Genomic DNA, 25062 nt, shown 5'->3' on the forward strand with positions numbered 1-25062 from the left:
GTGTCATTCCAGCTACTCAGCAAGCTGAGGCAGGAGGACTGCTTGAACCTAGGAGTTTGAGATTACTGTGAGCTATGCTGATGTCACAGCATTCTAGCCTAGGCAACAGAGGGAGATTCTGTCTCAAAAAGAAAAAAAAAAGATCCCACAGTATGTTCTTGAACCGTGACTTGCCTCAACAGAGTTGGGGGCAAAGGACAACTCAGTCCCACCATAGTCTGGAGATGTGGATGGAGGTCTCCCATCCCCTTTGCTGGGCCTTGGCTTCCTGCCTCTCCCCTCAGCCTGGTCAGACCTGTACCTGAGCACTCACAAGGTGGGGCTCACATTCATCTCCAAGTTGTCCCCCACTGACTTGCTGACATCAGCGTTGGCAGTGCCCATCTCTGGGCACAGGAGCAGCTGCACACTCAGGATGCCTCCAACACCAAGGTTTGCACACCTCAGGTACCAGCCCACCTCCTTCTGCCCAGATGGTGCCCTGACATTCAGCTCTTCCCCGCCTGCTTTCTCTGTCTTGAAGAATGTGCCCAGAGGCAAATTGGCACCAAGATTCACATTCACTCCTGTGTTCCCTGCAACCTCCTGAGCAACTGGGGGGTCCTGGCTACCACCCAGCTTCAATGCCTCAGGTCTGGATTTCTCAAAGGGAATCTTGGGAGGTCCTCTGAATTGGACCCTTCTGAGAGACGTGCAACATCAAGGCTATAAGAGAAAAAGGTGGTCAGAATCATGAGGGAAAGTGTGCTAGACGCTTTAAAAAGAAATGGATAGAGTGAAGAAATGGTTTGAAATTAGACTGATGACAAGGCAGGTGGTGGAATCCTGTTACTTTTCTTTTCTCTTTTTCATCTGTTAGGGTTGTTCTAATATAGTACTTATGTAATTTTAAAAAATTGCTCTTGAGGGCCAGGCACAGTATCTCACACCTGTAATCCCAGCACTTTAGGAGGCTGAGGTGAGGGAATTGTTTGGGGCCAAGAGTTTAAGACCAGCCTTGGTAACATAGTGAGATCCATTTTTTTTTTTTTTTTGAGACAGAGTCTCACTTTGTTACTCTTGGTAGAGAGCTGTAGCATCACAGCTCACAGCAACCTCAAACTTTTGGGCTTAAGCAATTCTCTTGCCTCAGCCTCCCAAGTAGCTGGGACTACAGGGGCCTACCTCAATGCCGGGCTATTTTTAGAGACAGGGTCTTGCTCTGGCTCAGGCTGGTCTCAAACTCAAGAGCTCCGGTGATTCACCTGCCTCAGCCTCCCAGAGGGCCGGGATTACAGTCGTGAGCAACCTCGCCTGGCCTGGAGATCCCATCTTAAACAAAAAACTTTTTTAAATTAGCTGAATGTGGTGGAATAGTCCCAGCAACTTGGAAGTCTGAGGCAGGAGGATTATTAGAGCCCAGGAATTCAAGGCAGCAGTAAACCGTGATCAATTAGCATCACTGCCCTCCAGCCTAGTTGGCAGAGTGAGACCCTGTGTCTAAAAATAAATAAAATAAACTTTGAGTTCTAACAGTATGGAAAATAAAGCTACGTAGAAATTTCTTTGAACCTCTCAATAGTTAAAACACCCAATTGCTCTGATAAGAGAGTAATGCCAGATCCAGCTTATTTATCTATCTGACTGGATAAACACCATTTTAAGGTGCTGACATTCCCTAATGAAGCCAGTAGCAATCCATTAAACAAACAACCATCAATTAAGAGAGATGTGTCATTTAAGATGCAATGTCCAAATGTGGTGACAAATAAGGAGCACTGTACTTAAGACATACTGGAGGCTTCCACATTCAACAGGGATGACCCTGAACACCTACAGGTAGACTTGTTGGAATGACTCCAGAAATCCATTTGAACAGCTGACTGAGATATAATTCACATACTATACAATTCACCTGCTGAAAGTGTACAGTTAGGTGGCTTTCATTATATTCACAAAGTTGTGCAACCATCACCACAATCAATTTTATTTTATTTATTTTTTTGAGACAGGGTCTCACTTTGTCACCCTCAGTAGAGGGCCATGGTGTCACAGCTCACAGCAACTTCAAACTCTTGGGCTCAAGCCCTTCTAGGCCTCAGCCGTCCAAATAGCTGAGACTACAGGCAACTGCCACACACAATGAATTTTAAAACATTTTCACCACCCCCAAAAGAAACCTGGTTCCCATCCCTTCCTTACTCGCCTCCCATCCTAGGCAGCTATTAATCTATTTTCTGCCTGTGTGGATTTCCCTATTTGGACAGTTCACATCAGTAGGGTCGTACAACATGTAGTCCCTTGTGACTTTCATTTAGCATGATGTTTTCTAAGTTCATTTATGGGGTAGCATATATCACTATTTCATTTCTTTTTATCATCAAATAAATATTCCATTGAACAGATAAACGACGTTTTATTTGTACATTCTTCAGCTGATGGAAATTTGACTTATTTCTACTTTTTTACCGTTATGAATAATGCTGCTAAGAACATTCCTTGTTGAATGCCTACACTTAGGACTAGGATTGCCGGTCAGACAGTAACTCTATATTTAACTTTTCAGGGAACTGCCAGACTGTTTTCCAAGTGGCTGCACCATTTTACATTCCAACCAGTAATATATGAGGTTCCAATTTTCCCACATCCTTACCAACATTTGCTATTATGTGGTTTTTTTTTTATAACAGTTTCTTCTTTTTTTTTGTGGAGACAGAGTCTCATTTTATCGCCCTCAGTAGAGTGCTGTGGCGTCTCAGCTTACAGCAACCTGCAACTTCCAGGCTTAGGCGATTCTCTTGTCTCAGACTTCCGAATAGCTGGGACTACAGGTGCCTGTCAAAACGCCTGGCTATTTTTTTTGTTGCAGTTTGGCCGGGGCCGGGTTTGAATCCGCCACCCTTGGTATATGGGGCTGGTGCCCTACTCACTTGAGCCACAGGCGCCGCCCTATAACAGCTTCTTAATGAGTGTGAAGTAGTATCTCATTGTGGTTTCAAATAGTATTTCCCACAGGCTAACAATGTTGAATATCCTTTCATGGACTTATTGGCCATTGGTATACTCTTTGGAAAAATGTCTATTCAGCATATTTGCTCATTTTAAAATTGAGTTATGTATCTCTTTATTATAGAATTGTGAAAGTACTTTGTATGTTGTAGATATGAGCCCCTTATCATACATATGATTTATAAATATTTTCTCCCTTTGTGAGGGTTCTCCTTTCACTTTTCTTTTTTTGAGACAGAGTCTCACTTTGTTAGGCTCTCCCCCTCGCCCCCCACCCCTAGAGTGCTGTGGCATCACAGCTCACAGCAACCTCAAACTCTTGAGCTTGAGTGATTCTCTTGCCTCAGCCTCCCAAGTAGCTGGGACTACAGGTGCCTGCCACAACTCCTGGCTATTTTTTTTTTTTTTTGTTGTCATTGTTGTTTGCAGGCCAGGGCCGGGTTCGAACCCGCCAGCTCCGATGTATGTGGTTGGCGCCCTAGCCGCTGAGCTACAGGCGCTGAGCCCTCTTTTCACTTTCTTGATGGTGGCATTTGAAACACAATTTTTTTGTTGTTGTTGTTGTTGCAGTTTGGGCGGGGCTGGGTTCGAACCCACCACCCTTGGTATATGGGGCCAGCGCCCTATTCACGAGCCACAGGCACCGCCCTGAAACACAAAAATTTTTAAGACTCATTATCTTGATTTATTTATTTTTGTTACTTGTACTTTTGGTGTCATGTCTAAGAAGGAAAAGCCTCATGAAGATTTACTCATATTTTTTCCTCAGAGCTTTTTAATTTTAGCTTTTACATTTAGCTTTATGATCCTTTTTGAGTTAATTTTTGTAGATGGTGTGATGTAAGAGTCTAACTTCGTTCTTTGCCATGTGGATATCCAGCTGTTTCAGACTTGCTAAAAAGATTATTCTTTCCCCCATTGAATTATCTGGGCACTCTTGTCAAAAATCAATTTATAATCAATATAAAGATTTATTTCTGGACTTAATTCTATTCCATTGATCTATATGTCTATCCTTATGCCATTATCACTCTGTATGGATTGCTATAGCTTTGTGGTAAGTTTTGGAATTGGAACATGTGAGTCCTCCAACCTTCTTTTTCTTTTCTTTCTTTTTTTCTTTTTGGAGACAGAGTCTTACTCTGTTGCCCAGGCTAGAACATCAGCCTAGCTCGTAGTAACCTCAAACTCCTGGGCTCAAGTGAACCTCCTATCCCAGCCTCCCCAGTAGCTGGGACTACAGGCATCCACCACAACGCCCAGCTAATTTTTCTATTCAGGCTGGTCTGGAACTCCTGAGCTCAAGTGATCCTCCCACCTGGGCCTCCGGGAGTGCTAGGAGTACAGGGGTGAGCCACTGTGCTCAGCCATTCCCACCTTCATTTCTAAGGTTATTTTAGCTATTTTGTGCCCCTTGAAATTCTGTACAAAATTGAGGACAAACTTTTTCAAGAGGTCAGCTGGGATTTGGATAGGGATACATTAAATCTGTAGATCAGCTTGGAGAGTATCATCATCTTAAGAACAATAAAGGGATTTTGAAAAGTATAAATTGCAAGGATGAAGAAATTGAGAGAAAAAGCAGATTAAGAAGGAGCAGATGTCTTGGCTGAGCAATAGAAGCTGCAGCCTCATACCTGCAGGAAGAAACCAGTAGGGCACAAGCAAGTCAGGGAGGCACTGGGTGTGGACACAGGAAGCCAAATCAGGTGCAGAGCTGAACGGGAGGATGGGCTGAAAATCTATTACAGAGCAGCTGGGCCTTCCAGGTCCCCACCCCCTCAAGGTCTTGTTGACAGCTTTTCCCCAAGAAACCAGAGGTTTGCTCTTTTCTAGAGCAGCACTCTCAGTGGTCAGTGAACAACTGGGTAAGGTCTACGAACTGTTACTGACCCCAGTAAGATAAGAACAAGGAGTAAGAGTATGTGTTCAGAATTTGTACAAAAATTTGACACCACCTCAACATTCAAGTGTGAGATTAGTGGATTCTTCTTCCTGAACCAGATACAAGCCAGGGTGAAGGTCTGAACTCCCAGGTGAGTCATGGGTAGTATGTGATGTGGACTAATCACAGGCAGTAGGTCCCTGACAGATTGGGAACAGGAAATTGCTCCTTCCCCTTGGACAGTCTCAGAAGTGCTGCTCTGAGGGCTTGGCTGTGTGGGGTGGGGACAGGTGGAGGCCCCTGGCTGAAAACCTTACTTAGAATTTTTTTTCTAGAGCAGAGTACATAAAGTTTTATGTCAAAAGAATTCACCTAGTGAGCAGTATAATAAATGAGGAACAATTCACCTACCCCAAGGTAAATCAGTATGAACTTTCAGAACTGGAGTTCAGAGAGAAGAATCTAAAAACTTTCAGCCATAAGATTCAAAGGATGGGGAATTGAAATGGCATCAGATATCACCACAGCCACACTAGAAGCTAGAATTCTATACTCAACTGTGTTATCAACCAAGTTTTCAATTATGTTAGCACACAAAATTTTACTTCCTTCATTCACTTTCTTAGGGAGTTGCTGGTAGAAGGGCACCAACCAAAACCGAGAGGAAAAAAAGACATGGAATCCACAGGACTGTGGGTGGACTTGCTTCAGTGCTAAGAACAGAAGGGAAAGGAAGAAAGAGACAGACAGAGGGAAGGAGAATGAATTGAATTAAGTGGATGAGAGGACTATCCAGACATTTTTTTTTTTTGCTGTTTTTGGCCGGTGCTAGGTTTGAACCCGCCACCTTCGGCATATGGGACCAGTGCCCTACTCCTTGAACCACAGGCACCGCCCAACTATCCAGACATTTGAATCTCTGGCTCCAACTCCTTCTGAGGCCCAGCTGCAATCTTGTCCTTCGCTTTTGTGAGACACACGATATGTATGTAATACATTCCGCTTCTTGCTTAACTAGTTCACCATGGATGTCAGTCACTTGCAACCAAAAGGTTCCTCCTCGTATCTTTGCTACTCGAGGAATCAGAACCAGAAGCCTCAGTATTATCTGGGAGCTTGTTAAAATGTAGAGAGTCTCGGGTCTCTCCCAGCCCTACTTAACCAGAATGTGCATTTTAACAAGATTCTGAGGTGATTTATATACACATTAAAGTCTAGGAACCGCTGTCCTGGCTGAGTACCCGTAGATCAATGGTTAGGGTGCACCGGAGGTGGTGGGTTCAAACCAGCCCTGGGCCTGCTAAACAAACAAACAAACAAACAACAAAAAGAAACGCCGTCCTTATCCGGGATAACATGTAAGATACCCAGCAAGGGATTACGGCAATGATAATGATACTAATGATGATTACCATTGGACTAGAAATACTTTGGAATTACAATCTCAGGAACAGTTCCTAGGACCATGGCAAATGGTGTCCCCAAACTAAATTAAAAAATAGGCACACAGCTGAAAAGGCAGAAAGCACATTTATACCAGGAAACAGGTTCCGCTTTACTCCAAGAACCTGTCAGGTTAGTCAGCCCAGGTGTCTACGTTGGAAGCCCTTAAGAAAAGCCCCTCTTAGGTGTGGCAATTGTCTGTCAGTAGAGACAGACACTCAGGTCGGGATGACACTTGGCTGAGAGAATGCTGAGCTAAAGTTACCTTTGTCAGCCGAGCAAGCATTCTGCCTCTGCACTCAGGAAGTAGGTCAGGAGGAAATATCCTGTGTGAGCGGCTCCTAATTGCTTTTTCAGGCAGAAACCTGTGGCGGACGGGACTGGGGGTGGAAGGGGAAAGGGAATGAAAGGAGGCTGGGGGCCTGCTGTGCGGGGGGAGATAGGAAATCACATCCTCGTTCTTGGCACGACCAAGGCTGCCTCTCATGTAGTTTTCCTGGCTTCAGTCCTTTGGCATTCAGCCGCCACCTCTGTTCTGGGGGTTTCATTGACTTGCTTTTCTTCTTTTCTTTTCTTTTTGGAGACAGAGTCCTGCTCAGTCGCCCTCAGTAGAATGCCATAGCATCATAGCTCGCAGCAGCCTCCAAGTCCTGGGCTTAAGTGATTCTCTTGCCTCGGCCTTCCCAGTAGCTGGTACTACAGGCGCCCGCCACAACACCTGGCTATTCTTTTTTTAGAGACAAGGTCTCACTCTTGTTCCGGCTGGTCTCAAACTCATGAGCTCAGGCAACTCACCTGCCTCGGCTTCCCAGAGTGCTAGGATTACAGGTGTGAGCCACTGCCCCTGCCTCCATTGACTTTCCAATGTGAGCAAATTTTAATGGAAGCTGAGATTTTAAAGGAAAAAGGAAATGTGCTTATAGAGAGCTAATGTCCTGACTCGGTCCATAGCATCCATCTAGGGTGCTATGGATACAGCATGACCACCCAAGATCTGGGTCTTCCCTAAGGGCTGTTGGCATTGCTTTCTGCTTACCCGTGTGTGCTCAATCCTTATGAGTTTTTTTTTTTTTTTTTTTTTTTTGTAGAGACAGAGTCTCACTTTATGGCCCTCGGTAGAGTGCCGTGGCGTCACACAGCTCACAGCAACCTCCAACTCTCTGGGCTTAAGCAATTCTCTTGCCTCAGCCTCCCGAGTAGCTGGGACTACAGGCGCCCACCACAACGCCCAGCTATTTTTTGGCTGCAGTTTGGCCGGGGCCGGGTTTGAACCCGCCACCCTCGGCATATGGGGCCGGCGCCCTACTGACTGAGCCACAGGCGCCGCCCAATCCTTATGAGTTTTTATAAAAGACAGAAGCAAACCAATCCTCCAAGAATTTACACGTAGGCTCAGTGCCTGTACACCAGAGCTGGTGGGTTCAAACCCAGCCTGGGCCTGCCAAACAGACAATTATAACCAAAAAATAGTCAGGCATTGTGGCGGGCACCTGTAGTCCCAGCTACTTGGGAGGCTGAGACAAGAGATTTGCTTAAGCCCGAGAGTTTAAGGTTGCCGTAAGCTGTGATGCCAAGGCACTCTACCCAGGGTGACAGCTTGAGACTTTTGTCTCAAAAAAAAAAAAAAAAAAGCAGAAAAGAAACGGGTGTTGCCTGTGGCTCAAGGGAGTGGGACGCCGGCCCCATATACTGGAGGTGGTGGGTTCAAACCCGGCCCCAACCAAAAACTGCAAAAAAAAAAAAGAAGAAAGAAAGAAAAACAAGAATTTACACGTAGAATCCCCAGTCCTTTTAGAATGCCTAGAGCAATCCCTAGGTCTGATCAGAGGAGCACATCTGGATCAGAAGATGGCAGGCGCAGAGGAGCTTCCGAAAGGCAAGCACGAGATCATTCACACAGGAGACAAACCATGTTCACTGAGAAGCAACTGGAAGCTTTGAAAGTCTCGTATGATAAGAACCCATACCCAACCTTAGCCTTCAGAAAGAGACGGCCTCTGAAATAGATATCCATCCAACAGCACTGCGGGTTTGGTTCAAGAAGCACAGAGCAAAACTCAAGAAAGCAAAATGCAAGGACCTTCTGCAACAACCTCAAGCTCAACAGCAGCCAGTGCCCGAGAGTGGAGTCAAGACCAGTCCCTCCCAGGAAGATACAGACACACAACCCAGAACTCCCAGCGACAACTATCCAATAGCCCGTGTTTATGCAGATTCCCAGGCACCCTCATACCAACTGAGTCTGTACCCAGTGTTAAGGACCCTGCAGATGTCTTCCTTGGTCACAGAATAGTCCATTTTGGCTGCTGTCAAGACCCCAATATTTACTGCCTATATCCCATTATAGAATCCCAGGTCAGTGCCCCCTGCTTCCCTTCTAATGTGCTTGGCTGTAAACTTCTGCAAAGTAGGGAGAGACCCTAGAGGTAAAAGGTCACATGTAATGATTCCCCATCAGGAATCCTAGTGGTAGCCAGACACCACACAGACAGGTGGAGTTCAGAAACACGTGGTATAAGGGAAAGGTTCATGAGGTGACATCCTGTGTAATTCCATCTGAGTGAGTTCTGAGAGAAAGCAGGGAAAACTCTGATTAGTGGCTGTTCATGTGGGCAGAATTAAAATGCTTCATGTCTTAATTAAGATGGGAGAAACCTGGGTGAATACATTCATTAAAACCCTAAGACCTGGCCGGGCGTGGTAGCTCACACCTGTAGTCCCAGCGTTGTGGGAGGCCGAGGCGGGATTGTCTGAGCTCAGAGGTTTAAGACCAGTATGAGCAGAAGTGAGCCAGAGTAAGACCCCGTCTCTACTAACAACATCAAAAACAGCCAGCACCGCCAGAGAAAGAAAAAAATCAACAAAAAAGGAGTACTTCAAACAAAGAAGAATGAACAAGCACATGGAAATTAAAAAAAAAAAACCCTAAGAACTGTGCATTTTATTTTACATAAATTAAGCCTCAATAAAAATATATAATAAAAAAAGTGCCTAGAGCAGGCGTCCTCAAAATTTTTAAACAGGGGGCCAATTCACTGTCCCTCAGACCGTTGGAGGGCTGGACTATAGTTTAAAACAAAAACTATGAACAAATTCCTATGCACACAGCACATATCTTATTTTGAAGTAAAAAAAAAACAAAACAGGAACAAATACAATCGCACCGCCTCATGTGTCCCGCAGGCTGCAGTTTGAGGACTCCTGGCCTAGAGGAATCGTGTCCCAGTCAGTAATAACCAATTCTACCATCATCCAATGGCTGTCCTTGGGAAGGCCAACCATGGTTATCAACTTTATAGTCACCACTGCAGCAATAAAAACCAAATATTAACCTCAGATAATAGCAAACACTTGATAACATGCTTACTACCTGCCAGGCACTTTTTGTTTTTAGAGACAGAGTCTCACTTTGTTGCCTTCAGTAGAGTGCTGTGGAGTCACAGCTCACAGCAACCTCCAGCTCTTGGGCTTAGGCGAGTCTCTTGCCTAAGCCTCCCAAGTAGTTAGGACTACAGGCGTCTGCCACAATGCTCGGCTATTTTTTGGTTGTAGTTCTCATTGTTGTTTGGCAGGCCGGGCAGGTTTGAACCTGCCAGCCCTAGTGTATGTGACTGGCACCCTAGCTGCTGAGCTACAGGTGCCGAGTCTTCTAAGTACATATTTTAAAGCATTTAGTTCTCACAACAATTTCATGAAGTTTAATACAACTTCAACCCCCATTTTTTTTTTGTAGAGACAAAAAAACTTTATGGCCCTTGGTAGAGTGCCGTGGCCTCACACAGCTCACAGCAACCTCCAACTCTTGGGCTTAAGCGATTCTCTTGCCTCAGCCTCCCGAGTAGCTGAGACTACAGGTGCCCACCACAACGCCCGGCTATTCAATCCCCATTTTTACAGATGAGAAGGCTGAGGCATAAAGAGATTAAATGAGGCAGAATTGGAATCAAATCCAGGTAATCTGACTCCAGAGTTCCCACTCTATAACTGTTGTTTATTCATTTATTTGAGACAGGGTCTTACTCCGTTGCCCTGGCTAGAGTGCAGTGGCGTCATCACAGCTCACTGCGACCTCCAACTCCTGGGCTCAAGTTATCCTCCCACTTACAGACACTTGTGTCCAAACCTGGCTAATTTTCTAATATTTTGTAGAGATGGAGTCTTGCTGTGTTTCTCAGGCTGGTCTTGAACTCCTTATCTCAAGAGATTCTCCTGGCCTCAGCCTCCCAAAGTGCTTGGATTATAAGCATGAGCCAATGAACCTGGCCAACCATTGTGTTAAACTGTGGCACAGGGGCAGCTTGGTGGACAGGGTGTCAGCGACAGCTTTCCTGCTAGGTAATCCCAGTTCAAGCATAACAAGTTATCTGACTTTAGCTAAATAACTCAAAGGTGACATGGTGAGGTGTAAGAACAGAGGTATCAGAGGTGAAAGATCTGGATTCTACTCCTGCTACTGCCAGCTAGAAAAGAGGGGCACTGATGCTGACTGAATGCAGAGCACTTGTCAGGTTGACATTTAATCTTCCCAGCCAGCCTGTGTGATCTTAGGCAAGTCACCGTCCCTCACTGGGTCTCTGTTTCCTTATATGTAAGGCGGAACAGGAGATTTCAGGGTTTTTGTTTTTTTAATTAAATCTGGGAAAGGCTTACTGAAGAGTTACTGCATGTACAAGGTGCTATAACAGGTGCCAAGGGGGTCACAGAGATGAATAATGCGTAGACCTTGGCTTTGCAAGGCTCACAGTACACTTCTCTTCTCCATGTTGCAAACCCTTGTGAGTTGAGCAAGGCATTATTATTCCCCTTTTTTTACAAATTGGGGAAAATGATGTTTCAATGTGGAAGGTCACACAATTCAGTTGTAGCCAAAATGACCCTAAATTGACCTCTACTTTGGAGCTCTTTCTGCTCCCAACTGTCCTACTTCATTTTTTTTTTTTTTTGAGACAGAGTCTCACTTTCTTGCCACCAGTAGAGTGCTGTGGCATCATAGCTCACAGAAACCTCAGACTCTTTGGCTCAAGTGACCTTCTTGCCTCAGCCTTCTGGGTAGCCGGGACTATATGTGCCCAGACCACAATGCCTGGCTATTTTTCGAGACAGGGTCTTGTTCTTGCTCAGGCTGGTCTTGAACTAGTGAGCTCAGTGATCCACCTGTCTCGGCCTCCCAGAGTGCTGGGATTACAGGTGTTAGCCAACACACCTGGCCCTATCCTTCCTCATATTGTAACCCAAAACTACAAAGTCTACTTTGAGTTCCTAACTTCCCATAGTTGTTTTGTACCACCCTCCTGCTATACCCATCTTGACTACCCCCAAGACACACACACAGCACTGGACATCCCAAAGACACGCTGTCAGTGCAGTCAAGTGAGGAAAATCAGCCCCCTCTGGAAACCCTTCTCTCTTGCCCAAAGCTTGAAGCTCAGGGCTAGGGCACTGAAGGTACTATGAGCAAAGGCACACTTACCATATGCATGATGACTCACTGTCCCATTTGCTGACTTGGAACTGAGGCCTCCTGCCCCGCCAAGCAATTACTGGTGAACAGGAAGCCCTTGGCTAAAGATGAGGCCAGTCTGGGGACTGAGAGCACCGCTCACGCTGGTAGATGTACCTTCCACCTCTGTGGGCTCCCCCAGGGCAGCCAGCCTAGTGCCCTGCACACAGTTGGCACTTAATATGACTTTGCTGGTTCAGCACAGCAGAAGCATGGGGTTGCTAGGCAGGGACATAATATGTGGGTCTAGAGTCTGAAGGAAATGACTTCAACACCCCCTTGTTTAGCAGAACTGGGCTCTGATGAGGAGAACCACAGCTCTGGAAGTCTGTTCTTTAAAGAACCCTGTGTTATCAAATTCACTTCTGCAATCTGTCCCAAGAACTTCCTTTTCTGTGCCCTAAGTTAGAATAGAGGAAGAGGCATGCCATTCCAGGCCTTTTTTGAAGTGGTGTAAGGGTGCAAAAGGACTTTAGAAATCATTTAATCTAAACTTCTCTGGGCCATACTTTAGAAGCATTCCCGAGAGACACTCTTCCTATGGCCATTACATCTCTTCCTTGGCAGCAACCTGCTCCCAAGGCAATAGTCAGAAGAAACAAAAACTCCTGTGAGTTTGCAGGAACCAAGGGCACTGTTACTTATCAATATCTATTGATCTTCTTTTAGGGTAGTAAAATTTTTGACTGTACACATGACCACCTAGCTAATGTCAACATTTTCCAGTCTCTCTTACAATATGGCCATATGAACAAGGTCTTAGAGCAATTGTGCCCCTGAAGGAAGGCATGCCCCTTCCCTATCCTCTCCTTCCTTTCTCTCCTGGCTGGAATATGGATGCTGTGGTAAACCAGGTGTAAAAGGCAAATATCATAAGAGCAGAGCAACAAGCTAGAAGGAGCCTGGGTCCCTAACACTTATATAGCCACCATATTATCCTTGGACTGTTTGCACTAAGACTATAACACACAGGAGAGAAATGATTTTTTTTTTGAGACAGAGCCTCAAGCTTCGCCCTGGGTAGTAGACTGCTGTGGCATCACAGCTCACAGCAACCTCCAACTCCTGGGCTTAAGTGATTCTCTTGCCTTAGCCTCCCAATTAGCTGTGACTACAGGTGCCCGGCACAACACTCAGCCATTTTTTGGTTGTAGTTGTCTTTGTTGTTTGGCAGGCCCAGGTTGGATTCGAACCCGCCAGCTCTGGTGTATGTGGCTGGCACCTTAGCCACTTGAGCTACAGGTGCCAAGCTGAGAAATGAATTTGTATCTTGTCCAACCTGCTACAATTTGTCATAGCTGTCAAAGACTGTATCCTAACACAATTCTTTGGGGTGTCTGGGCAACCTCCCCTTCTTTGAGTATCCCCAACCACACTCACCAGGAGGTAGCTCAGGGACATTATATTTGGTCTATAAATGCTTGGCTCATCTGGCTGTGGCTGAGCCATCTAGGGGTAGGAGTCCCATCCAAGCAGGGCTAATCAGATTCTCCCTCTCATGAATTTACAAAGGAGATTCACTGTTGCTATTCAGCCTTCACTGATTACCCAAACCAAGATGCACCCGGGGAGGCAAAAATGAGAATGCAGGCAGCCCCGGAAAGTCAGAGGGAAATATGCTACTCAGTTAGTATGGGCAACCTAGGTTCTGCTCCAGGCCCTTGTATGGCGTCCCTGATCTCCCTGCCTTGTGATTCTTGGGAGAGACTCTGACACCTTATAATCAACTCCCCTTTTTGGTCTTAGATGCTTTCTGTTCACTTCTGCTACCTGTACCCAAAAGTGCCTAAGTCTTGTTTGATCCTTGTAGAGATCTGTGACCTCACAAGCCAGGTGACTGATGCCTCTGCAGCACACTTCTTGGCACACCAGATTGTTGTCACATTGCAATGACAGGCAGATCTGAAGTGAACCAGAAAGACTGATAGATTGATTGCCTGATTGACTGATGGGTGAATTAATCCCTGGATTTTCCAAAGGATGTTAAGCAGGCCTCCTAGAATCTCGGAATCAGAGGTGAAAGGGACAAAGGGCGTCAGGCAGAATGTGACCAGAGAGGTTTAGTGACATACCCAAAGCTACACAGTTCAGTGGCAGAGCTTGGACTAGACCCAGACCTAGACTCCCAGGCTGATTCTTCCTCCCCTGCCATTGTAGTTGGCCTGGTTTTGAGTTGCTCTGACAACCGCAAACAGCAAACTCCCTATGACAGCTATATCAAATCTAACATTTTTGTGGCTCTGAGGACAAATGCAAATGTGTCCTTTTCTTCTTTTTCCTGGTCTTTCTCTTTAATTCTAAACTTCACTGTGTATCTTATTATTATTATTACTCTAGAGACAGGGTGTCACAGCTCATAACAAGCTCCAGTGATCCTCCCATCTCCGCCTCCTAAGTAGCTGGGACTACAGGGACCACCACATGGGTTCTCACCATGCGTTTTAAAGAATAATGGGCTTTTCAGAAGGAGAAATGATGGTCCCTCTGCTGTGTGCCAGGCATTGTACTGGCACCTTCCAGTTGCTATTTCATCTAAACCCAACAGAACCCATTTTCCAGGAGAGGAGAGTGAGGTTGAGAAAGGCGAAACAGCTTGCCCAAGACACACAGATAGTAGGAATAGTACCAGGGAAAGACCCAGGTGGCCTGGCTGGAAACTGGTGTCTTCTACCTCCTAAAGTAAATTCCCCCTTACCCATCATTTTTGCCTTTATCTCCAGCCTTCTCCACAGCACTTGCTCAGCAGGGCTTGATGAAGCTCCCACAGTGCTGATCCCTAAGGCCAGAAGACAAGGGGGGAGGGGTGCCCTGGGGCACCCAGGAGGCTCAGCAGATGGCACTCTTCCCTCACTTCCTGCCTTTGTGCCTCCTCTCCTCCTGACCGCCCTCCAGCCCCCTCCTCCTCCTTCCTCCCACGTGGTCCTTCCTTCCCCATCTTCCCACATGGCCCTCCTTCATTGCTAGACTCTTTAGAGCTTATGCCTCAACGTGATTCCTGCCTCCCTCTCACCTCAACAAAGGGCATCTTTGTTGCCCAAGTACTACCTAGTCCAGAAAAGACATCATTTTTCTCAGAGAAGGGAACAAAGGCCCGATACCTCAGGGCTCAGTCTCCCTGTGTTTTGAGCTGTGTTTGCACCTAGAGCTGAGTGTCTGTCTAGCTCAGGTTCCCAGAGGCCTAAGGGCAGGACTGTGTCTTCACTTGCCTGGTGGCGTGCATTGTCAGCGCTCTATGAAAAACAAACAGTTGTCATGCGAAGGCAAGGAAGCTGCCTGGCTTGAGGAGGCTGTGGTTCCAGGCTCAAAGGATGCAGACTTGAGGTCTTGATCTCTTCTTTCAGCACACAGGCCCGTGTCCCCAGTGCCACCCCAGGGGTTACACAGGGACTCCAGGGGATTCCACATTCCCATGGTCTCTCTGAAGAATGTGATGAGTGCTTTGTGTGAACGAGTAAAGGTGTGGGGTGGAGGGTGGAGTGGGGGAATGTGGACCTTCTCTGATTTCCTTGTGGATTATAGAAATAATAATCTATAGTTATCTCTCACTTCCAAATAACGAGTAATTCTTAAAGGAGAGATGCCGGCCCCATTAGGAAGGCATATCCACATCTCAGAGATCAGGGTGCTAAATGGTAACATTCTATGTTTATCAAAAGGAACATGATTTTTTTTTTAAAAGCACTGACTCAGCCCTTGCAAAGGCTCTAACTGCTTCCTGTTTCTTTCCCTACTTGAGAAAGTCTACTTACCCTTCAAAGCCCAGCACAATGTATCAGATGGCCCTTGGGAAGCCTTCCTCTGCCCCCAGGGGCTAAATTTATCCCTCTTTCTCACTTCTCCCAAAGCATCAGGTTCATTCTGCTAATACAGTCTGTGCTATATGGGGCATTACAAAGGGCTATGTGGGGTAAGACTGTCACTCATGGGCTGCACATGCCCCCATACACATGAAATGTTCCTCACATGACTTCACACTCCCATTTCAGAGTGCTCTGACTGGCAAGGAACGATCCTGTGACTGGCAGAGAGGTGGTGTTGACGTAGGAAGCCCAGGAGGAAAAGGTTGGAAGGAAAAGTGAAGAGGACTTCCTGAGAGCCAGGGCATACATTACAGGGATTTTAGGGGAAGGGTTATGAAAGGAAGTATTTCTAATGGGCCAGAGGTAAATTGGTTAGAAAAAGCTGAGAATTTGTTGGGGTAGAGGAAGCTCTCAGGAAAGAGAGGACTGGGTCAAAGGATTTGTTAAGTATGAGAAACTGGGAGTGTGCTATATTTCCAGTGCTTGCCTAGACTAGATTTTGAGACCAAGTCCTATCATCAGGAAAACTCTAGGAGAAGACGTGGACCTCTCCAGGCAGAGGGGCTGGAGGGGCACCGAAGGAAGCAAGGGCAGTGACGATAACTGAGCATTGGAATTCACCATGGCAGGCCGTGTGCTTATGGAGTCCTGATCCCTCTGCGGGCTACATCACGGGACTGCTTGCCTTCTGCTGATTGTTCTGGACTGTGTGAGAGAGAGAGGAGTGTGTATGGGTCCTGAGGCTTGGTCCTGGGAGGACACAAGATCCTTGGGAGGTGACAGTACAAAATGTTCAGGGATGGAATGCCAGATGATCATCTGTGTGGGTGCTTTTCATTACAGTGAAAAATGTGATTGTCCTGGTCCCAGGGACAATGACGGAGACAGTGTCACAAGTTGCACAACATCACCCCTTTCCAAATAGGAAAGAGGCCAAGATGGCACGAATGGGGACTTCTTGCCTATGAAATGGGCCTGGCTACCAACTCATAAAGTAGAAGCAAGACCTCAGAGTGGTGTAAGTGCCCTTCTTTTGTATCTTTAACATGTGCCCCAGACAGAAAACCCTTCCATATTGTAGCCTCTCATATGACCTAATCTGGAGACAAGATTCCCTAGTGAAGCCAATGAAGGCTTTAAAGTCCCTGGTTACCAACCTGGGTGCCTCAGACCTTGCAAAGCTAAAACTACTTCCATAGCCTCTTTTCTTTTCTTTTCTTTTCTTTTCTTTTCTTTTCTTTTCTTTTCTTTCTCTTTCTTTCTCGTCTCACTCTGTCACCCTGGCTAAAGGGCCTTGGCATTATAACTCACAGCAACCTCAAACTCCTGGGCTCAAGTGATCCTCTTACCTCAGCTTCCCAAGTAGCTGGGACCACAAGTATCCACCACAATACCCAGAAAGTTTTTCTATTTTTAGTAGAGACAGGGTCTCACTCTTACTCAGGCTGGTCTCGAACTCCTGAGCTCAAGTAATCCACCTGCCTTGGCCTCCTAGAGTGTTAGGATTACAGCCACGAGCCACTGCACCTGGTCACATTGCCTCCATTTCATTAAAAGAGTGTGGTAATCCCCATTGTTGTCCTGGGTCCCTTGCCTAAGCAAGCCTGGTGTGTACTAAAAGGACATAGAAGGAGAAGAGCCCACAGCAGCCAGATCATCTTGTCCCATAAAGGCTTCCTGGGTTTCTCCTCTCCCGGCTAGAGCCCTGGTCCCATGCTGAGAAACCCTCTGTCTAACCCGGCTTCTCCACACCCACTGCTGAGCATCCCTTCTGCCTCTAGACCTGTCTCCACAGCAGCTGATGAGGCGAGTGTGCTGGCCACAGCACAACAGTCTACCTCCCCTTTCTTCCTGGGCTTGTAATTAGGGGATGTCTGTGAAGCTCTCAAGATCCCCGGGATAAAGGCTCAGCCTGGTCCTGTGCATTTTCTCACGGGTCCCTGAGCTCCCAGGGCAGTCGTGAAGTAAAGGCTCACTCAGCCAAGAGCTCCCGCTCTGGCCCCCTGGAGTCGGCATGTTTTCTGTCCTCTTTGCTCTCTCCCAGAATGTTCTGATTTCCTCACCTTAGCCTCTTTGTTCAGCCACAGAGATTGGGAAACTAGCATTGGGCAGCGAGGTCAGGGCCCTGCCTCCTTCGAACGCTCTTGTCCTTCACAAGTCAACCCAAAGCCACGTGCTCTCCGGAGACTTTGCTCACCCTGAGCCTAGGCTGTTGCCCTGACACTCTGGCCCCATACAACAAAAGCTTCCTCTTTCTCTGGGCATTGTTTGGCCACACCCAACTACCTTGTGGAGGCTGTGCTGTCCTTGGTCAGGCGGGGTCTAGCAGGCAGGCTCTGGTCACCCTACCTGACCTGCCCCCTGCTAGTTACGTGACCTTAACCAGGAGCTACCTGTAGAATTAAGTGCAGATAGCTTCTAACAGAGAGGTGAGGATTACATATGACAATTGTGTCTGGCATTTGGTAAGTGTGAGCAAAGTGGCCCACAACAGCCCTGCAGTCACCCCATGGATTCAGATCAGCAAGATTTACTTGGATGACCCAAATAAATTGCTCTTCAGGTCACATCCAGGACCTTCCTGCCTCTGGGCAGTTGTGCTTTCTGACTGGGCTTGAGGACAGTATATAGAGTCACAAAAGAGGGGCCCGGAGTTCACCTGATTGGTCTTTCCAGACAGGACCATGCTATGGGTAGGAAGATCCTGCTTCTCCTCTTAAGAATCACTTTGTTTGCCTTCAGTTTAGGGTGATTATTTAGTTTACCTTGGCTGTCATTTCCAAAATGTTTTCCTTTCTAGGGCCGGGTGTGAGGCTCACACCTGTAATCCTAGCACTCTGGGGAGCCAAGGCAAGTGGATTGCCTGAGCTCACACGTTTGAGACCAGTTCGAACCAGAGTGAGACCTCATCTCTAAAAATAGATAGGCATTGTGGTGGGCTACTTAGGAAGCTGAGGCAAGAAAATCGCTTGAGCCCAGGAATTTGAGGTTGCTGTGAGCTGTGACACCACAGCACTCTACTGAGGGTAACAAAGTGAGACTGTTTCAAAAAAAAAAAAAAAAAGTTTTCTTTTCTAGAGTGAAGAATCACACCCTGCCCCTGAGACCAGGGGAAATGCAGAGAGGCTGAGCTCCCTCATACCCTCTAGTGAACTTGCATCCTGCCATTCCCAACTGGGAGGCCTGGGCTGCGTGAAGGAGACTCAGCCTCACTTCCCAAGAGCACCTTTAGTCTCCTTGGCTCCAGAAAAGACCTGCATGGTGAGAAAAGAGAGAGGCACCACATACCTAGAGCTTTGCTTCTCCAAAGTGTTCACTGGTCAAAGAGCCCATCTCCTTTCCTATTCCTGCTCCCACATAAATTATCAGAAGAAAGAACCACGCAGGCTGGAATGTCCCACTATCTTTTTCCCTCACATCCTCCTCTGCTTTCTCTGGAATGGTCCAGTATCTTTTTCCTCACATCCTCCTCTGCTTTCTCTGGCTCTTGTGGAAGGGAATAGAATGAACACTGCAGCATTCCTTTGCCAAATACTCCCGGGTACTTGGTTCAAAAACTCCAGAACCAAGTTTACATGATATTTGCATATAATTAGTATATTACCAAGATCATTCTTTCAAATGCTTACTGCAAAGTAAACCTTTTTATTTTTATTATTTATTTATTTGAGACAGAGTCTCAAGCTGTCACCCTGGGTAGAGTACAGTGACATCATAGCTCACAGCAACCTCAAACTCTTGGGCTCAAGCAATCTTCTTGCCTCAGTTTTTCTATTTTTAGTAGAGATGGGGGGTCTTGCTTTTGCTCAGGTTGGTCTTGAACTCGTGAACTCAGGCAGTCCACCCACCTTGGCCTCCCAGAGTGCTAGGATTACAGGCATAAGCCACTGCTCCTGGCCAAAGTAAACTTTTTTTTTTTTTTTTTTTTGAGACAGAGTCTCAAGCTGTTGCCCTGGGTAGAGTGCTGTGACATCACAGCTCACAGCAACCTCAAACTCTTGGGCTTAAGTGATTCTCTTGCCTCAGCCTCCCAAGTAGCTGGGACTACAGGCACCCTCCACAATGCTTGGCTATTTTTTGTTGTTGTTGTTGTTGCAGTTGTTGTTTTAGCTGGCCTGGGCCGGGTTCGAACCTGACAACCCCAGTGTATACGGCCAGTGCCCTACCCACTAAGCTATGAGCACCGCCCAAAGTAAACATTTTTAAAAGAACATGCATTTAAGAAGGCCTTGGTGGCTCATGCTTGTAATCCTAGCACTCTTGGAGGCCGAGGGGGGTGAATTACTTTAGCTCAGGAGAAGGAGACCAGCCTGAGCAAGAGCAAGACCCGGTCTCTAAAAATAGCCAGGTGTTGTGGCTGGCACCTATAGCTCCAGTTACTTGGGAGGCTGAGGTTGCAAGGTTGCTGTAAGTTATCATGTCACGGCACTGTACTGAGGGCAACAAAGTGAGATTTTGTGTCCAAAAAAAGAAAAGAAAAAACATGGGCCTGGCGCCAGCCACATACACCAGCCTGGACCTACTAAACAACAATGACAAATGCAACCAAAAAAACATAGCTGGGTGTTGTGGTGGGCACCTGTAGTCCCAGGTACTTGGGAGGCTGAGGCAAGAGAATCACTTAAGCCCAAGAGTTTGAGGTTGCTGTGACCTGTGATGCCATGGCACTCTACCAAGGGCGACATAGTAAGACTCTGTTTCAAAAAAAAAAGAAAAAGAACTTGGATTTGCTCCTGGTTTCTAGGTGCCTATGGTTTCTGCTTATAACATAGTGCAATAGCTTTCAGCCTTATCATTCTGGTTGAGTAACTTTGGCAAGTCAGTTTACCTGGTCTGTAAAATAGAAATAACAATTCTTATCATCTCTATGGCATTGTCATAGGGGTTTAAAATAAGATAATATAGGTAAAATTATTTCACAAAGTATAAACTACAGGCTAAATGTTCTAATATTATTATTGTTTTTAACATTATTCAGTGAATAACAGTGCTCTGGTAGTTGGAGAGGGATAAAGCATTTTCCAGAGGTGATTAGGGAGATCTGATTTATTGATTTAATCTCAAACTGCATAAAAGGCCCCAATGCCCCCTTCTGAAGCTTTCTGGGATGCTATATGGCAGCAGCTCTGTGTTTTAATTGGACTATTGGAATGTATAGGAATTCCTGACTGGACAAGGTAGGCGCCCAGGCCTGACTGGAGTGTGTGGTTAAAAAGTCTTATGAGACCACGCATAGTGGCTTACATTTATAGTCCCAGAATTTTGGGAGACTGAGGCAGAAAGATCTCTTGAGGCTAGGGGTTCAAGACAAGCCTAGGCAAAACAGCAAGACCATATTTCTACAAAAAATTTTTAAAAAATTAGCCAGGTGTGGTGATACATTTGTAATCCCAGCTACTTAGGATGCTGAGATGGGTGGGAGGATCACTTGAGCCCAGGAGTTTAAGTCTGCAGGGAGCTATGATGGGGCACTGTACCCTGGGCAACGGAGCAAGACCCTGTCTCAAAAAAAAGTCCTATATGAAGTTGGTAGAAATGTTGGGATGTGGCAGTAGTTTTAAGAAGGTCGTGTGAAGTTTGGAAACCCAGAGGAGTTTTAGGACTACGAGAGTGTAAGTGCAGGAGGGACTTAGTGACCAATTGTGTCCAATCCTTCCATTTTACAGAGGAAGAAACTGAGGTTTGGAGAGGTGGATAACTTCCTCAAGACTCCCAGCAGGCTGTGATTTAGCAATCTGGGTTGACAATCAGGGAAGGTCAGTGGGACAGCATGGTAGCCTGAAGGCCTGTTTAGTCACATTCCAGTGCAATGGGCTCCGGGGAGACTGTGGTGTTGGATTAGGAGCTGAATTGCCTCTTACCCTAGACGTTCTGTCTCAGTCTGTAGAAAAAAGGAGCCTCTCCACCTCCCAGGGCAGCAAAAGGCAAACACATCTGATTAGCAGGAGCCCTTGGGAAAGTGACAAGAGTGGAAAAGAACCCTGCAAACACCCTCCTTCTCTTGCCTTAAACCCACTGCTTGGACTTAAATATCCTTTTAGAGCTCTCTGAGAGCCACGCTCAGGTACAGAAATGCTGGTTGTCAGTGTTCCATACAGAGGCCCACAGGGGCTGCCACAGATAAAGGATTCTCAGAAAGGTCAGGCTTCTTTCTGACAGGGTAGCAAAACCAAATCCCAGCATGTTTAAAGGTCAGGAGCCTCACAGAGAATTAGGTAGGGAGTTGGGGGCCAGCAATTTCTTTTGAGAGGGGTGGTAGCTGGAATGAATGGTTCAGGAGGGAGGAAATTTGTTGTCAGGACCACTGAATTGAATTCAGTGAAGTGTTTATTAGAAGTTGATGGTGTGTCCAGCCCCAAGCTGGACACTTGGGGTGGGGGAAAAAGAATGTGTTCAAGACTTGGGAGCCTGCTGGGATAAGACTTTAATAAATGCATCAAGAAAGAGAAAAGGCCAAAGCTATGTTAGAGACCAAAGAGAAAATGCTCCAGAAGTAGTGAGAAAAATCAGTGTGGACTCCTCTAGTTCTGAAGGGCTTTATGGAGAGGGAAATCTTTATCTAGGCCTATATTCATCAGCTGATAGGCAAGCTGGGGAGGGAGCATTTCAGGACAGAGAACAGCTTGAGTAGAGGTGGGTGTGAGCATAGGAACTCACCTGTTCCAGCCTCCTTTGTGCATAGGCTGTGAGCTAGAACCCTCCAAGGGCTGGGTATTAGCTGCAGGCTCCTCCTGGACCCCTGGAAGGTACGGCAGCTTTGTGCTGCAGGTATCCCCTGGTAGAGAGGTGCTTACATATTACTGATAAGCTGCGGCTGAGTTTAGATGGCTCCTTGAGTAAAGGAGTAGCAAAGTCACTTCATACTACAGAAGCCCTGAAATCTTGAACCCAGTCAGCTTTGCATAAAGCAGGTTTGCATAGCAGTTGCCATCTTGGTCCAATTTCAACTTGACCTTGAATCCTTCCTTGGAAGCCTTTAGTAACTATGTGACACTGTTATCAACCCCTCTAAGCTTCAGTTTCCTCATCTGGAGAGTGACGATTATAGTAAGGACTAAATGAGGTAGGACTTAACCCCTAGCTTGGCACCCTCACCCCATGGCAGTCATGCCCTAGCTTTGTGTCCCATTTGACAAGGCCTGGTGTTGTATGGTTGATTCTGTTGTCTGATTATTTCTCAAATAAGGCAAGAGAGTCTTTTCTTGTCTTGGGTGCCCTTTCTTCTTTAATTTTTTATTTTTTTTTAAGTTTATTTATTTGTTTGTTTGAGACAGAGTCTGGCACACTGACTAGAGTGCCGTGGCATTATAGTTCACAGCAACCTCAAGTTCTTGGGCTCAGGTGATCCTCTTGCCTCAGTTTTTCTATTTTTAAGAGAGACAGGGCCTTGCTATTGCTGAGGCTGATCTTGAACTCCTGAGCTCAATTGATCCACCTGCCTTGACCTCCCAGAGTGCTAGGATTATAGCATTGGCCTTAATTTTTCTTTTTTTGACACAGAGTCTCCTCCCACTCTGTCGCCCTGGGATTGAGTGCCATGGCATCATCATAATTCATAGCAACCTTAAACTCTTGGGCTCAAGCAATCCTCCTGCCTCAGCTTCCCAAGTAGCTGGGACTGCAGGCACCTGCCACAATGCCCAACTAATTTTTTTTCCATTTTTTAGTAGACATGGGGTGTCTTGCTCAGGCTGGTCTCCAACTCCTAAGCTCAGTTGATCCACCCACCTTGGCCTCCCAAAGTGGTAGGATTACAGGCGTGAGCCACTGTACCCAGCCTTGGTGAATGGGTGAATGTGGGAGAAAATCAGTGTGGACTCACCTAGTTCTGAAGGGCTTGGACATCCACCCTATAGCTGCAGGGACATTGTGCAGAGGCCCAGGGCATCCTGAGGGACCTGGATTCTGGAATGGGCTTCATTTGACTTCACCAGAAACTTTATTTATCTAGACCTATTTCAGTTTCCTCATAAATTAGACCTGTGATTCTCACTTTTTTTTTGAAACAGTCTCACTATGTTGCCCTTGGTAGAGTGCCGTGGCATCACAGCTCACAGAAACCTCAAACACTTAGGCTTAAGCAATTCTCTTGCCTCAGCCTCCCAAATATCTGGGACTACAGGCACCTGTCACAATGCCTGACTCTTTTTTGGTTGGAGTTGTTATTGTTGTTTTAGCAGGTCTGGGCTGGGCTCAAACCCGCCAGCTTCCGTGTTATGTGGCTGGTGCCCTACCCACTGAAATATGGGCACCGAGCCTCTGCTATGATTTTTAAGATACATACTGGGATTATTGAATGCGCTGTAGCTTTTTATCAGCATGTAGTTTTTCATTTATAGATACCAAAAGTCCAAGTCCTTAGAAATATCCCAAAGTGGTTTTGAAGTTTGAGAGAGGTACTCAGGCTTGAAAAGTCCGGCTCCCAGAGGATTACATGAAGGACACACTTGACTTTTTCAGGACATGGCTCCTAATTCCACCCTCACATACAAGCACTCCTCTCCTCCTAGCCTCAATCCCTTCCTGAACACACAGCAGCTACTAGACTAGGACCCCTGTAGCAGCGAAGATGAAAATGGAAGGAGGAAAGACAGGTAAGAAAAAGCAGTGTTATCTAGCGAGAGGAAAACAACTTACATAAGAAAATCTGGGAAATCCTCAGAATTCCATCCATTTAAAAGTCTTTTTTAAAAAGCAACCCGTCACTTCCCTGTATTTGTCATTGTTTCCCACTATACACGTGTTTGCAGCACATGGGAAGTGGGAGGAGTTGGAATGTCCTCCAAACTTGCCTGACACCCAGTTCCTACCTCCATCCTCTAGAAAAATGTGTTTTGTTTTAACTTTTCAGGAGATTACAGACCTTTTCAGAATCTAATAAAGGTTAGGGCCCCCCCAGCCCCACCCCAAATGCAGTCATACATACACATACACACATAATTTTCCACGTAATTTCAGCAGGTTCAGCACCCACTGATTCACATGGACCTCCTTGGGGACTTATGGACCCTATCTTAGGAAATCCTATTTATTCTTGAGTGGGTTGCTTCCATTAAGTTTAAATTTACCTTCTCTTAGTTTTTCATAGATCTGAACTCTTACAGTCCCATGGGGCTTGTAATGGGAACTTGAAGTGTTTCCCAAACTGCTGCAATGGGCTTCCCAGATTTTAGAAGACTGGACCAGCAAGAGGCTGCCTGCTCTTAGGAGGAGCAGTAAAAGGCAGACACCACCCACCTCAAGTTTTGGTTCTCTGGGGAACTGGTACCAGACAAAGGGAACCAACATGGGGGCTCAAGACTAGAGTCTGTCTGGGACTTAAGAATCCCTCTGCACATGGGCGGCGCCTGTGGCTCAAGGAGTAGGGCGCCAGTCCCATATGTCGGAGGTGGCGGGTTCAAACCCAGCCCTGGCCAAAAAACCACAAAAAAAAAAAAAAAAAGAAT

General features: G+C 46.3%; 1 protein-coding gene across 2 annotated transcripts in view; it reads right to left on the reverse strand.

The window, feature by feature from the left end:
- The window catches only part of NINJ2 (ninjurin 2), a 120085-nt gene that overhangs the window by 48398 nt on the left and 46625 nt on the right, over positions 1-25062 (reverse strand). The window contains exon 1 of one of the 2 annotated variants that reach the window (XM_053554481.1): positions 11787-11986. The exons of the other annotated variant lie outside the window; for it this stretch is intronic. Within the exon in view, the coding sequence (XP_053410456.1) occupies positions 11787-11795 (9 nt within the window). The 5' untranslated portion in view covers positions 11796-11986. Of the gene's footprint in view, positions 1-11786; positions 11987-25062 lie in introns of those variants that run through there. 2 annotated transcript variants of the gene reach the window in all.

Source organism: Nycticebus coucang, chromosome 12 (assembly GCF_027406575.1).
Source record: "Nycticebus coucang isolate mNycCou1 chromosome 12, mNycCou1.pri, whole genome shotgun sequence".
NCBI classification, from domain to species: Eukaryota; Metazoa; Chordata; class Mammalia; order Primates; family Lorisidae; genus Nycticebus; species Nycticebus coucang.